The following is a 15,755-nucleotide window of genomic DNA, read 5'->3' on the forward strand; positions in this document are numbered from 1 at the left end:
CTTCCAGTGTTTGTAACTGTCTTTCCCCCCCCCCCCCCCCCCCCCCCCCCCCTAAGGAGCCTTATTAACATCTTGCCTTTTGTAACTAGTTCTCTGCTCTGCCTCTGACAATTGTGGATTTGATTAGTCTGCTATTTAAACAGAGTTCGCCAACCCTATCCTCAAGGCTCACCAGTAGTACAGGAAACCATAAACATGCACAGGTGAGGTAATTAGTGTCTCAGCAGAGCTCTGTGGATTTCTACAAACATGTACTGTTGGTGGACCAGGGTTGGGGAACACTGTGCTACTGGATTGCTTTACATTGATTAACTTTTTGAACTTTATTGTGGCCTATTGAACACTTTGATAAACAGACATGCAACTAGGAGGCTATGCTCAAAATGGCAAATAGGCTACATTTTTGAAGTGGCTTTTTTGAGACTAATGTCATAGATGTCTGATTTCTCTTGGATTTTGTATTGCTTTTCTAATAAAGTACACTGTTTATATTATTAATTAAAGTGATATTGTTGATATAGGAGTTCACATCTATGAAGTACTATTTCCCCCCTCCTTTCCTACACTTATTTACAATTTTGGGCAAGAGACTACATTGATTTTGTTCTGAGTCCAACTGCCCTCCTCTTTATGAATTTGGTTTTCGTTGAGCTTTAGCATTGCTTAGTGTTATGAAATATTTCTTATTAATTGCAGTATAAGTAAATCTCCAGTAGAAAAATGTCTTTTGATATTTTACATAGCCAGTTCTGACCAAATGTTTTTCCTATCAGTGTCACTTGGTCCATACTTCCCGTGTCGTGAAAACATGAAACTTATAGGAGGAAAAAGCAATATTCGCCCCCCTCGTCCTGAGCTCAATATGTGCCTCTTGCCCACAATGGTTGAATCCAGCAAGGTAGGTAAATACAGAGCAAGCGGGCTGCTGGAAAACTATTAGTCAGGCAAATATCCAGCATCAGAACAGTCTTACATTATCTTTCACTATGTCATTAGTGATTCACTGTTAGATAATACATGGACTGCGGTAAGAAATAGTGTTATTTTCCCAACAATAGGGTGCCTCTCACTTGTAGTTTCCCAAACAGAAATTCAGTAGCCCAGCAGCATGTTGATGTAGTGATCTTTCTGAAACTGTCACCCAAAACTATCCCTAATAATAATTTCAAGTGGCAGTTATTGACAGTCAGTGTGGACTCATGTCACAGAGAGTCTTGGTAACTATGATGAGCACAGCTAGAGATGGTTAATGAGATGGAAATAATTCTGGGTGGATGTAAATTGTATACCAGTTGTATGCAACTAGCCATTCAGATTTACTTCCTGTTTAATCTCATTGGCCCAATTCCAAGCTGTTGAAATCTTTTGTGTCACCAGCTGCTACATAGCTGTACCTAGTCTCTCTACCAGTTTCGCATGACGTCCACCACCTATTCTACCAGGCTTTCATACACCACACATCCTCTTCTCTCAGACTTGCATCAATCCATTCAAAAAAAAGATCAGATGGGGCAAAAATGTATACAGCCTACTAATTGCCAATGACCAGCTAGCTCAAAATCTATCTTTCTTCATTGGAACATGCATATTGAACATGCTGGAAAATATTGATGAAAATACTGGCTATCGTTCCATGTTTTTGTCTTTTTGATTGATATACAATCAGGAAAAAATGACCCAAAATCACATACGTGTGTACGCCAGCTTTCTTCTGTATCTGAATGATGTCATATCTGAATATCGCACAAGAAAGCGGAGCTATGCGCATCCTGTTAGGGACCAAGATTTTAAAAGCAGTGGCTGAGAGGCGTAGTCAATTTACATACAAGCATTAACCCTCTGCAATTTGTAATAGCAGTGATAGAAACTAGGTTGCAAATTGTATTTGGTTGCAGAAATAGAGGACATTGCCATCCAAAATGCATTGCATGCAACAACATTCCTTACTAGACCCTTTCACCAGCGTTGAGGTTTCCTCTGCAGAAAGAGACCCTACTCTTCCTATACCAATCAGCATGCAGACAAACTTTTACTGCTTATGAACCTGAGATTCACACTCAGGCCTGTCAGGTTTCTACCATTGTATAGGGAACACATCCATGCACATTAAATCAGTCTAAAATCTTCAGGGAGCTCCAAACTGAACTACTTAGACCATTAAATAAATTATAATCGGTGTTTGATTTATAAGGTCTGTTTTAACATTGGTCTTCTGTCTTATTTTTAGGGTAAAGATGATGTGTATGATCGCATGCTGCTAGATTACCTGTCTTCATATCACCAGTTTATCCATCTCCTTTGCCGTGTAGCAATCAATTGTGAGAAGTTTACGGAAGCTTTGATAAAGCTAAGTGAGTAATTATTTTCATGTATGCTTTTTGAATTGAAGACTGTAAAACTTAAAGCTCAACTGTATTCAAAATTGAACAAGGCAAATTTCCCAAATAGTCATGTTGATTTGTGTAAATATAGTACTTCCTTGTAAACTGAATTTACAGGATTAAATTAAACCTCTGATTTAGGGAAGTAAAGTTAGATACTTACCTCGGCATAAGGAAGCCTCTGGATCCTCCAGAGGTTTTCCAAGTACGTGTTGGCGAAAAAACACAGAGCCCGATTGGGTCTGTGCTTCTTGGGCAGGCACGAGCCGTTGATGAAGGTTTATCAATGGGATTCGGGAGGTCACAGCACTGTAACGGCCTGGTGAGGAGGTCTATCGAGGTAAATACCCATTTGGGGCACTTGTTTTTTGGTACAGCTACACTTAAAGAGACTCTGAAGTCTCTTTTTACATGTTTTTGTCATAAATTCCTGTTTAGCATGAATGCCCCTGTTGAATAGCCTCATCCCTAAATAATAATAATAATAATAATCCCCACGGGAGATGGGTGATTTACAGGAATTTGAGAAAAGCAGGGAAAAAAAGAGACTTCAGAGTCTCTTTAAAGATCTCTCCTTCCTCTACATTTCTGGTACCAAATATAGGTTTTATAGCTCCTCATCTGCTACTTACTGTGACTTCATGCCCCACCTCCTTATGTAGACATTTCTGCTGTGAAGATCAATTATGAGTGGGAGTTAAATTGGCATAAACACAAAAACCATCAGTAACGATGGGAGCCTGGGGGCTACAATAGCACATATAATCATCCAGACCCATCCAGGTCTATGAAAGATGCTTTATTACTCTCCCTGGCAGTGCATTTCTGTCTGGATTTATGGGCCTTAAAGCGGTACTTTTTTTTTTTTTTTTTTTTTTTTCTTTTTTAGAATTTTAAGCCTCCAATTCTTAAAATGGTATAAAATCCAGAATTTCTTCTTTATTTTAAAAGATTTTTTTTACAGCATATAATATACTACCACAATTTTGTTTTAAGCAGAACAGCATTCAAAGGGTTAAAACACAGGGCTTACTTTTTCAATAGAATGCTCCCTGCAGGGAGATCCACATCGGAACTGGTGATAACATTATCTTGTGTTTACTTAATTGTAGCAGAGAGAAATGTAAACATTCCCTGACTGTGCAGAAACTTCTTCTAATGTGTCCAGAACTGATATACTGCTCAGAAATCATTACTGGGTACATTACAATATAAATACACCAGTTATGAATAAAATGCAATGGCAGCTTTCAGAGCAAATAAAACTACTTTGGGAACTTGTAATTTTTAAATGAATACTTATGCAAAAAAGCAAATATGATAACTGTATGGGATATAAAAAGTAGGAAAACAAATTTTTATTGAATATTATGTCAGAGTTTAACACTTTAATTCTTAACCCACCAAAATATATCAGAATAAAGGCCTGATAGACATCCTGTGTCTAAATTAAAGAGTAGAACACACAATTGTTGAAATAGTTAATTTTATGAATAAGCTTAAATAGTGAAACTGTACAAATAACCAGACTATACAGTATGTACACATATACCTAATACACCTCCCGCGTGTGGTATATTTTGAAACATGGAATGGCACAGAGGGCGGCATCCCAATCGGGGCAGGCAGCCGGCAGAGTAGTCAAAATCCAGGCAGTGTTCAGTACAGGCGACAGGCAGAGAGTAGTCAAAATCCAGGCAGAGGTCGGTGCAGGCAGAGATTCCAGGCAAAAATCTGTACCAGTAAGGCAAGAAGCACTTCGCTCAGAAGCAGTTGGGAACCAAATGGCATTATTGTTAACATCCTTTGCTTTCAAATGAGCTTATCTGCCATGGCAGTCAGATGACACATCAAATTACAACTTGTGATTAGAGACAAATGAGGAATTTACAGGCTAAACTCTACATATACAGTCAGGTTGCATTTCTCCATGTTTACATTCTGTGCTGTGTAAGAGATATGGTCCAGAGGGGGGGGGGGGGGGGGATAAGGCATGCTAAACTCTCTATATACATACAGGGTGCATTTCCCTATGTTCTCCTTCTGCCCCGTGCAAAAGTTCAGGTCCACTTTTAAATGTTGTGCCCCCGATTCCCTCCCTTCCCCCCTCCCCATGACATCATGACGCTTCGCCACTGATTGGCCATCGGTATCCCGGGAAAAAGAATGGAGGTGAAGGGTATCCCGTTGGCCGGCGAGAGAAACCTGGAGTCCCGCTGGCCAGTGCTGATCGCATGTGGGACCCAGGCAGCAGGCAGGAGCGGCGGTTTTAGCTAGCCCGAGCTGAGCTCTGGCTTACCGCTTTCAGCTCCTGATACTTAGCTTAAGCTCAGCTGGGGAATGTCGCCAAAATCGGTCACAATTATCACTCTGGAAGAAGAGAATGCAGTTAGGATGTGAATAAGCTGATGGCAATTTTACTAACTAAATAGGAATTCAGATTTTGACTAAAGCCCCTTTTCATGGTATAAGCTCTTTCCATTTTCTAGTTAATCAAGGAACTAATATTTTACCTAAAAATGTTTTACAGGTATCCTAATTGCATATGAAGGGCTTTCATTGCATCTGGCATTGTTTCCAAAACTCTGGACGGAATTATGCCAAACACAGGTATGATATGTTTTATATGTTCACACAGTATTTAGGGAAATGAGATTCTGCCCATCATTGGTTAATCACAGGATTTTTAATGTTTACATATATCTGCATTTCTTTGCTCTGCTTACTAACGGATAAGATCAGTTTTGATGACATGGTAGGTTGTCATTGATTTGTCCAGTTTTACACAGTCTGTCATATTATCTTGACGCCAAATGAAACACAAAATAAAAATGTAATCAAAAATAAAAAATGGTTCTTAAAAATATACGGTTTATAATCCATTTTAGGGCTGAGGCCCACTAGCAGTGCTTTTCGGAAGTCCAGTGATAACACGATTTCAGGAGCAATCCTGATTTGGCTCTGTAGCCATTGAATGCAATCACTCTGAGATTGCTCCAAAAATGCTGAGCACAGAGATCTCAACACTCTAGAGCCACCACCATAGGGTTCAGCTGTTGCAGCGCTTTGCCAGTAAACAACAAGCACTGTTAGTGGGCCCCAGCCCTTACACTGTAAATAAAGCTTGTTTCCAGCTTTACTTTTAACTACCGTATTTTTCAGCATATGAGACGCACTTTTTTCTCCCCAAAAAATGGGTCTTATATGCCGAGTCCCCAACTTACGAACACCCGCCGATATGAACTGACGACTTACCGTGCCGTCGGGAACTCCCTGCATTGTCCCTGTGTGTCCCTGTGTGTCTCTTCTGTGTGAGTATTCAGCGTAAGTTACTAGTAATCAGTGACCACAGACCCCTTTGTGTTCAATCCCTCTGCATGGGTATCAAAGATCTGCAAAATTAAACATCATTATTATTCTGAATATTTATATTATGCCAACATTTTCTGTAGCGAAGTACAGAGTACAAAACAAACAATCGTGGGGAACATAGATACATATGTAGTTCAACACATAATACGATCCGAACATCCACCTACACAAAATACATGCAAAGTGCATGTGTGGTTTAAAAACATCCAGTAATACCTGTACATGTTCATTTGCACTAGCAATGATCTTGTAGCTGTAATAGAGCAACTTGAGCGGTCTTCCATCGTTGTCTGGAAAGGCTCTGTGGTGAATGAAGCAGCATCCAGATACAGCCCTGAGTATTGATGCTCTAGCACAGAGGACCTGAGACTTTTATCTATTAGGTTGTAGACGTCACCCTTTCTTTGCTTTGATTCACTATATCTTTATCTTTTTTTATACATCTGCAGACTCCACTGGCAAAAAACTGCATCAAGTTGCTGTGTGAAGACCCAGTGTTTGCCGAATATATTAAAAGCATTCTGGTGGATGAGCGTGTGTTTCTCAATAACAATGTGGTCTACACATTCCTCACCCATTTTTTGGTAAAGGTACGTATGTAAGGCTACGATCTCTCGCCGTAGCAACCATCATCCTGTGTTCTATTAATTCATACATTGCTCGTTTCTCCCCTTATAGGTTCAAAATCAGGTATTCTCAGAAACGAACTGTGCAAGCCTCATCAACACCATTATTACACACGTCATCAATCAGTATCAAAATGTGGAGTCTGATTTTATTAGCAGGATTGAAATTTCCAAAGCAAGCAGCACTTTAAATGGGGTGAGTCACATGTTTTACTAAGGCTGATACACCAAGGTGGTAATCTGGGAAGGGGTTAGGGTTGACTTGTGTATGTACAGCAGAGTCCCCGATATCCAGCACAGGCGAGGATTCCGTGATGCTGGATACATGTGCTTGCCGGTTGCTTGAGCAGCCAGACGAAAAAGCACAAACCAACCTCCCACCTCGTGCAGGATGAAATACTCACCATGCCTTCAGCGACGTCCTGTAGCTCTTAGCGGGCTCCTGGCTGCTTTCCAGTGTCCTCCATGTATGTCTTCCTGCGTGTCACCTGACCTGCGTCTGGTCTTGTGATAAGCCGGGAGCTGTGCACGGATGCCGTAAAGCATATAAAAGCTACAGGACGTCGCTGCAGGCTCTGAGTTTTTTTGTGGCCGCCAAAACCACCCAAAAAAACAGTCCCCGTTATTCCCTCAGGCATGCCAGTTAATTGACAATGGGGGCTTTGCTGTATTCTTTTGGCTGGGACAAGCTTGGCACTTTAATCAAATCAAGAAAGCTATATTGATGTGTTTTTCACAGAAAATATAGACCCTAGTAATGGTCACCTACAGCACACCATTCATCTTGTCCCCAAATTTCTGCATCTGCCAAAGTTCCTATCCCCAGTGTACTCCTTCCTGGTGATCATGTTGGGTGAATAGTATCAGAATGGGTGTCCCACAATGTCGCACACAAAATGAAAAAGATGCGTCATTGGGCCATAAAATATCAACCTCCCAACAGAAGTAATACCGGTAGATACTTTGGTGAGCAGGAGGCACTCAAATGAATAAAAAAACGATTAAAAGAAGGCAAGTGTCTGCTTTCAAATAAAGGCAACAGTCGATAACAATAGTTTTTGCAAATAAACTGGTCGTTAACTGTTGTCCTCATTTGAAAATAAGCCAACACTTCCGGATGGTAGTGATTGCTGCTTCCGGACATCAGTGATTAAAATCTACGGCCTTTTTCAATGCTGTTATTCCTGCCAGGGCGTAGATTTAACTTCACTGCTGCCGCATGCTTTTGTCTTTCCTGCCGATCGTGTCACTCTCTGCCTGCCGCAGCTCACTTGCCCTGTTGTGGTATGACAGCAGAGCTCCGTGAGCTGGTCAGGAGCCAATTTCTGTTTCGGCACACTTTGGAAGGCTTCGGAAGCACTTGTGTCCCTGAGTACCTCTGAAGACGGGCCCATCCATACTGCACAAGCCTTGACTAACGCAGGCGCAGTATGGAAATGCTCGTTTTTAAAGTGTTTGCGGATATGAGTACTTTTGAGGCCTTCACAAGGAATCCTGAAGGTGTATTTGACCAGTTGGTCGAATAACTTCAGCAGGAGAACAGCAGTGTACTGAGGGTGCGGAGAGGGGTATCTGGAAGTCTCTGAGATCCAGAGCCGTCCATCTACATAGGTGAGTATGGATGTGTATCTACAGTATTGCTTTAAACTGTTAACTTTTTTTTTTTTTGTTAATGACTTCAGATCGCAGCCATTTCTTTCCTCTGCCATGCATATTTTCAGTCTCTTGTTCTCTCCCGAACCAGGCCCTCCTGCTGCTCCTACGCCAAACCTTCTACATATCATAGTATGTCATGTTGGGTAAATGGGGTCAGGATGGCCGCAGTTGTTAGGAGGGGGTCGTGGTGGCCTTTCTGTAATGCAGGGCTCACAGTGACTGCACATTTTGAGTGACCTGACCTGGCTGGGGGTCACTCAGGAAATAGGGAGAGTTGCATGGTTTGTAGTTATGCCCTTGGGTTTGATATAACATTGCAAAATAGATGTTGAGTATTTTTCAATGGTTTACAAATTAACGTTTTGTCTTTTAGGATCTCCGAGCGCTGGCTCTACTCCTCTCAGTTCACACTCCGAAACAGGTCAACCCAGCCTTAATACCAACATTACAAGATCTTCTGAGCAAGTGCAGAGCCTGCCAGCAGCAGAGGAACTTGTTACAAGAGCAGGAAGCCAAAGAAGGTAAAACAAAAGGTCAGTAATGAAGGGGGTCTCCTTGTAGCCGAAGAGCAGTTGTGTGGACAAGACCACGGTTTGGTTCACAACTTTTCCTTTTTTGTGAAGGGAAACTGCTGCTACTTCCAGCTATGTCCATATCAGCATGCTTCAGTATGGGGACACTGGGAGTCTTACATTTTCATTCCTAGTATTTTAATGTAGGAAAGGTCTCTCTTTTGTGACCTGTCCTATGACACTTGGGTAAAAAAAAATGTTGAATTTAAAATTAATATTTAGAAGTACATTTCTCCCAAAATAAAATGTATCAATTACTTTTCTCCTATGTTGTTTTCAGTAGGTAGTAAAATGTGACAGATCTGATAAGTTTTGGACTAGTCCATCTCCTCATGTGGGGGGTTTCAATATTTCCTTCTTTTTTTTTTACAAAAGCGCTGTATGAAAAGGATCTATATTAGGGCCTGAACACACTGGCTGTGTTGCGCTGCGATTTAAAATCATATGCAATTTTTGAATTTTTTTTTTTTTTTTAATGGCGAAGCCTTCATGAAAATAAAAAATTGCATCGCACTACTGTGTACAGTGCCTTAGCGATTTGCTTTATTTTCATAAAGACTTCGCAGATAAAAAAATCACATGCAATTTTAAATCTCAGCGCAACGCAGCCAAGTGTGTACCAGGCCCTAAGCAGGCCAGCTGGCCTTCCTACTTGCTTGCACACTAATTTGGCACTTTGAGATTTTTTTCTGTCTACTGTGGGGCCGTTCTCACTTAGAAGCACAAAACGGTAGTGCTATGGTTTTGTGTGGTTGATTTTACTGTGATTAGTGCGGTAAAATCTTTGTACACTCTCACGATTCCAGACGATCGCGATCAGTGCTTTTTGTAAGCACTGTATCGGATCGCTCAAGAATCGCAGGAAAATGCTGCAGGCAATACGTTTTTGCGATCGGCGACAATCTCGGCAGTGAGATCACTGCGATAGTTACAATTGCGTTAGTGCTTCGCCGATTATCGGTAATCGCCCTCATGCGAATGAGCCCTTAGTGAAAGAGAAAGAATACCCCTTTTAAAGCAAGCCTTCAAGGGTATGTGAACGGACATATGACATGAGAAATATATGTATGTATAGTCCCAAGCCTACATAGAACTAAACTTTGGTCATTTTTTATTTTTTTGAACTGAGAGGTTTAAGATTTCAGGGCTCTAAATTACACTTTCTCTTCAGTGGAGCATTACTCACTGATAACTTTTCAGAATAGATAAGATTATTTTGTGTGTCTAAAAGTGCAGGGAAGAGATAACAAGCTTAACAGTTCAAGATGTCTCTGAATGGGAGCTGAAAAACATTAAAAAAAAAACCTGCTGCTATGCATTTGAGGTTAAAGCGGATCCGAGATGAAAAACTAACTATAGCAAGTAACTTGTCTATATATCTTATCTAAAGTTTAGATAGTTAACTCAGCAAATCTAGCTGCAAACAACTTTAACAGTTTATGATTATTTATTCCTATGTTACAATGAGGGCAACCATGTTCTGTTTGTCGCATCACACACAGGCAAGCTGATCTGTATCTCCAGCCCTCAGCCTGTGAAAACTTCACTCATCTCCTACCCCCTCCTCCCTTCTGCCTCCGAAATCTCTGGCTAGTAACCTCCTCCTCCTGCCCAGTCTGAGCTCCCATAAGCCTTTGCTACTAAGGCTGAGAGTGTCAAGGCTCTCTGGAGAAGCTGTGGGCGAGGCTGGACAATTGCTCATCCATTTATTTTCACTTCAGGTTTGCGTAATGTAAAAGAAATCTAACAGCTGCAAAGGTTGACCTGCTTTGGTTGTCTATATTGATCTTCTGTTTTCAGTGCTATCGGAATTGCTGATCCAGAACAAGTATGAAGACCAGGGCCCATATGCAATTCACTTTTTCTCCTGAGTTTTCTCCTAGGGGATAATTTTTAATCTTCAGTTTAAAATAACTTTTAGCACTTTGCAATGGAAAAAGTAGGTGCAAAATTACTGTTACAATTATTTTGAGTATTTGATTGCTTGTTGGTGGTTTTATTTTAAGTTGGGAAAGTATCACCTTGGAGAAAACGCAGGTGAAAAAGTGAATTGAATAAAGCCCCTGGTGTCTAGTCTCCACTAGCTGCACACTTGTTCCTAGTGTGATTCCAGGGACTGCTGAAGCCAGATTAGCATTACTGTCAGATAATTGGCTTTTTTTTCCATTTTTAATAAAAAAAATGATGTCTTCCTAATTGCACTCAGTGTTTTTTTAAGTCCGCAAACTAGATACTTTACTGTTTACCCTCTTTTGGTTAATTTTAGACCTTATTTCTCAGCTCTCCAGAGAATTCCTGAATTTGTCCTTTTTAATGCAATGTACTTAAACCACTTGACCACCCTGATGTTTTTAGGATGTGCGAATCATAATCCTGCATTAAAAGGAACTGCCACATGTGCATGTGTTTAGTGGATGATTGCTGCTATTTACTACAACAGCAATCATTTTCGCTTGAAAGTTTAAAAAAAAAAAAAGTTCAAAAGTAAAAGTTTTAAAAAATGGTGTCAGAGAAAGGTGTGGTGTGTTTTTTTTTTGTTTTTTTTTTATAAATTAACCTCTTCTTAGCCTATGTACTCGACCTTAAGATGTGAGCTTACCTCTGACTGCCACCTGTAGCGATTGTATGCAATTGCTAAGGCAACAGTTTGAAGCCTCAATGCTGTATAGATATGACTGTGCTGTGGGGTTGCAAGGCATCTGTACAGTATGAGAGACCCTCCCACCCATGAACTGTCATCCAAGCGATCAGATCCGATCACTACAGATATGCAATTTGGGAAAAATGGTCCGCTTCATGCCCAACTAGTAGTGAATTAAGATGTGGTGCTTCTTTAACCGGGATGAGCCACAAAATATATTTTGAGGTGTTAGCAGTGGCATATGTTACGTAAAAATTGGGAAGCGTGAAACCTGAAGTTTATGTATTGTATGTTTATGAAGTGTATTGTATATGTTTATGAAGTGTATTTTATGTATTATACCCATTTTCTCTTGTAAGATGACCATAAAATAGAATGAATTTAGGGAAAAAAAATACCACACACAGTCTAGATTGTCCTGAAAAAACAACAACAATATTTAGATATTTATTTGTATTGAATTGTATGTGTAGTACGGATAATTAATAGAACATTAGTAGCAAAGAAAATGGTCTCATATTTTTATTTTTGGTTATATAGCTTTATTTATAACATTGCATCATTCTCAAATATTTGCATTTTTCAAACTACACTCTGCATTTTAAACCATGAAACTGAGCAGAGCTAATGACCTTTTGAACTTCTCTGCAGTAAAATCGTATCTTTGATGTATAAGTACTTCAAAAGAATAGCATTTCTTTCTGACTAAATAAGTCGCAGAGCTCAGAGAAGCTCTTTTGCAGAGATAACTGAAGTTTATTCACTTTACCTTTACTGGAAACAATATGAGACTCATATCTATGCTACTAAGGTTCTATTTCTTAGCTGTACTACACGTACAAATCATTACATCATATGTTTATTTTCACTTCAGATTAATCTCTACACTAGTCTGTAGATCTCCCGATCTGATGTGCTCTCTATCAATAACGTGATTGATTTTGTGCAGTAGTGATCTGAATATCGATCCTGTTATCGATCTGGAGCAGATCGGACATGTCGGTCTGATGGGAAATTGCATGGTATGTGGGTTTGTAGCATAATAATGCTGCAGTCTGCTACATCACTGAGTGTAACTTTATTTTCCTCCCCAGATGATGAAGGTGCTACTCCAGTCAAGCGTCGGCGAGTTAGCAGCGATGAGGAACACATGGTCGATAGCTGTATGACCGATCTGAAAACAGAGCGCGAAGCATCCACACCCACAAGCACATCTGACAATGAGACAAGAGACTCTTCAATTATTGACCCAGGAACAGAGCAAGATCCACCTTCTCCATCACCACTGTCTGCTAAAGAGTACAGGATAGAAGCGTCCTCTTCCCTCGCGGAAGACATGATGCTGCCTGCAAGGCCACAGCCAATGGAAGAGCAGCCTGGCTGCAGCATGAAGTTTGAAGATGGCAAAGATGTGAAAGAGCTTCAGAGTCCCAAGGAGACTAACGTCACCGAGGACGACGGGGAGCTCCCTTCCACGTCCATTTCTGCAGTGCTGGCTGACTTAGCAGACTTGAGGGGTTGTGATGGGCAGCCATCCCCCACGCAGGACGGACAGGAACTCAGCCCGTCGTTAAATTGTGAGCATTCCAGGGGACTTTTTAGTCATGTACAACAAAATGACATTTTAGATACCCTGTGCAGGACCATCGAGTCCACCATTCTTGTGGTCTCAAGGATATCAGGAAAAGAAAACAAAGCTGCTTCTTGACAATAGTTGTAGCACATATGCTTTTAAGTTTTTATCTTTTATTTTATTTTGTTTCCTTTTTGTATACAAGTTTTGCAGTTTCTTTTACTTTTTTTTTCGTTCTTTTTTTGCTTCAGTTTGTCAAGTGCTTTTCTGCTTGAATGGCAGGCTAGATTTATACGCTCTATTCTTGTTCAGGCAGAAGTCAAGAAACAAAGAGTTGCATCCCGCAGTTCACTTTGTGAAGGCCAATCATAATGGTTTTTGTTTTATGTAATTCAGGTTTGCTGTAGTGGCATCCATTTAACTGGCCACTTGGAATAACAGGAGGCTGTAACCCTCCCTTACCCCAATATAATGTAATTTAAACTTGTCATTTTTACCGTGTATAATATGGTGTCCTCTGTGCCAGTTTTGTACCTTATAATAGAGGCCGTTGCCTCGTATCGCTGTGGTTCTTATTATCAAAATTAAGTTTACCTGTTCTAAAACCACAAGAAATTTGATTCTGTAAAGAATCCTCTCTAGCTGTGGCCTGGCAGTATATATGGTGCTTTATTTAACAGAATACCTGTGGAGGAAATAAAGCACACTTGATGTATAAAAGAAAAAGACAAAAAAACTAATTGTTTTATTTTATTGACATGATCGCTATTCTGTGCACTTCATTAAACTAATTGTGATGACTTTTCATTTTTGTCTGTTGGCCTCATTTTCAAGTTGCAAGAGAAACAAAAACAAAGAAAGAGACACCAAGAGCCCAATAGTGTGTAGTATGCACTGGTAAATGAAGGTGTGTGGAAAGAGTATGTGCAGAATCCTCACAAGTCAGGGTTACCGCATAGGCAACCCCTGTATAGGCAGGTGGGGAGATTAGACCTGACCCTACTCAGGATTAAGAAGTTGCTCTCTGTAGAACAGGGGTAGGGAACCTATGGCTCGGGAGCCAGATGTGGCTCTTTTGATGGCTACATCTGGCTCAGTAGGGGTTGATTCACGAAGCTAAACTGCTCAAGCAGCGCAGCTTAGTGTGGCAGCGGAAGTAAAATTTTCATTCGACAGGCAGCCTATTGGGCCAAAGTCCGAGGATCCCGTCCTATAAAGTGAATCAACCTCAAAGTCAGCTGGCTGTACAAGCTGTTAGTCAATATTTCTCCTGTCTGGCTCTCGGGGAAATTGCTGAAAAGCTGAAGATGTGTCTGACACTTCCCCTGCCCAGCGGATCGCCTGTATACACATCACCATGGCAACAGGGACATGAGCCCTCTGCTGCGCATGCACACTGTCCTAGTTTAAAAACCATTGTATGGCTCTCGCAGAAATACATTTTAAAATATGTTGTGTTTATGGCTCTCTCAGGCAAAAAGGTTCCTGATCCCTGCTGTAGATCAAGGAAAAAAGGGGTAACGCCCCTCCACCAATGTTGGACATGTATGACGTAGTATGCATACAGAGGATAAAAATAGCTCATTTTCAAGTTGGTTTTGTAGATGCACCGCAGTATACTGATCTGGGTTTGAAGCTGACCTCTGGATGCAGTTTAGATGGCCTGGCTGACACCCTAAAGGTGCCCATACATCTAACGATTTTGCCGGCTGATCGAGCAAGAGACAGATCTCTCTCTGATCAGAGAGAGATCTGTGGCTGCCATAAACAGCAAGCCGATTCTCAAATTATTTCAGCATGAAATCTTCCTGGAATCGGCCTGGTGGCGCTGCTTTGCCACACTCTGCCACTGTGCCTCCTAAATGAAGTTGTACCCCCCGTGCATGAATACTTTACCTGTCCGTAACGTCACACACGCGGCCACATGCAATATGCTGGCAACTATGTGAGTCACGTGTGTGTGAGGAAGAGTGTGGAGACTGAGCCAGCGGCAGACACCGGCGTGGTGGGCAGGAGGCATTCATATTTTACACTAGGGGGGAGAACAGTGATGGGGGTTCCATTGCATTTGTCGCTCGTACCAATATCGCCCGCTGTTACTATCGAGCACGTTGGCACGAGATTTTGTTCCATGTCCGATCGATACATATGATCATTTTCAGCCTGAAATTGGTTGCATTGTCGATTGCCTGCTCTTGGTGGCACTGATTTTCATCCAATTTGAATATAATTAGCCAAAAAAGACGGCCGATTGATCTGCTGCCAAGTTGAGCAATGTATGGGCTTAACAGCTGCAGCCCAGTGTTTCACTAAAGCACAAAATACCCTCTAAACTTAAAGAAACGTGCTGCATTATTTTACCACTACTTCTTATTTCCTTGCCGTAACACAAGCAGCTCTTTCCTTTATGTAGCGGAGGGCAACACGTTATTTTTTTTTTCCAGGCCAATCTTGCTGCTTAAAGGCATTTCAGCACCTGTGCAGGAAAATATATAAAATGAACCTCCCCATAAGAGAGGTCCATAATCTGTGTTCTCACCAGGCTCTTTTAGCTGGGTGCTCCACCCAGCTAGTTTTGGTGAGCACCCAGCGGTTACTGGCACGCCTCCTCATCCTCCTCCTATGCTGTAAGCAGAGTTGGACCAACCTTGCATTCCCACCTTGCACTCCACCTGGCTACTTTCATGCCACCCAGCTGGAAAAAAAATTCTGGGAGAACACTGATAATGGATTGGGCTGTTGGAGGGAGGGGGGATTGACGACCTGATCCTTAGCTCATGTCTGTATGGGATCTTCCATTATCTGCAGACAGACTCCCATCTGCAGCACTTTGAATCTCCTGTGGCAGGCATGCATGCTTGTTGCCGCAATGAATGTGCGGTGGTCAAGCAGGGAGGTGCTGAACTAGCCGGTACTAACCCAGCACGTTTTCTT

The 15,755-nt window shown here is 41.3% G+C and overlaps 1 protein-coding gene across 5 annotated transcripts in view; it reads left to right on the top strand.

Moving 5' to 3' along the window:
* The window catches only part of USP34 (ubiquitin specific peptidase 34), a 240,088-nt gene extending 226,462 nt beyond the window's left edge, over positions 1–13,626 (top strand). For 4 of the 5 annotated variants that reach the window (XM_068232384.1, XM_068232387.1, XM_068232388.1 and 1 more), the window contains 7 exons: positions 774–898; positions 2,228–2,351; positions 4,912–4,991; positions 6,203–6,343; positions 6,432–6,575; positions 8,409–8,568; positions 12,343–13,626. In XM_068232384.1, coding sequence (XP_068088485.1) covers positions 774–898; positions 2,228–2,351; positions 4,912–4,991; positions 6,203–6,343; positions 6,432–6,575; positions 8,409–8,568; positions 12,343–12,956 — 1,388 coding nt within the window. In that variant the 3' untranslated portion in view covers positions 12,957–13,626. The remainder of the gene's footprint in view (positions 1–773; positions 899–2,227; positions 2,352–4,911; positions 4,992–6,202; positions 6,344–6,431; positions 6,576–8,408; positions 8,569–12,342) is intronic. The other variant, XM_068232385.1, reaches the window with a different exon arrangement.
* The last annotated feature ends 2,129 nt before the right edge of the window (positions 13,627–15,755 follow it).

The sequence above is a fragment of the Hyperolius riggenbachi genome, chromosome 4 (assembly GCF_040937935.1).
Source record: "Hyperolius riggenbachi isolate aHypRig1 chromosome 4, aHypRig1.pri, whole genome shotgun sequence".
Taxonomy (NCBI): domain Eukaryota; kingdom Metazoa; phylum Chordata; class Amphibia; order Anura; family Hyperoliidae; genus Hyperolius; species Hyperolius riggenbachi.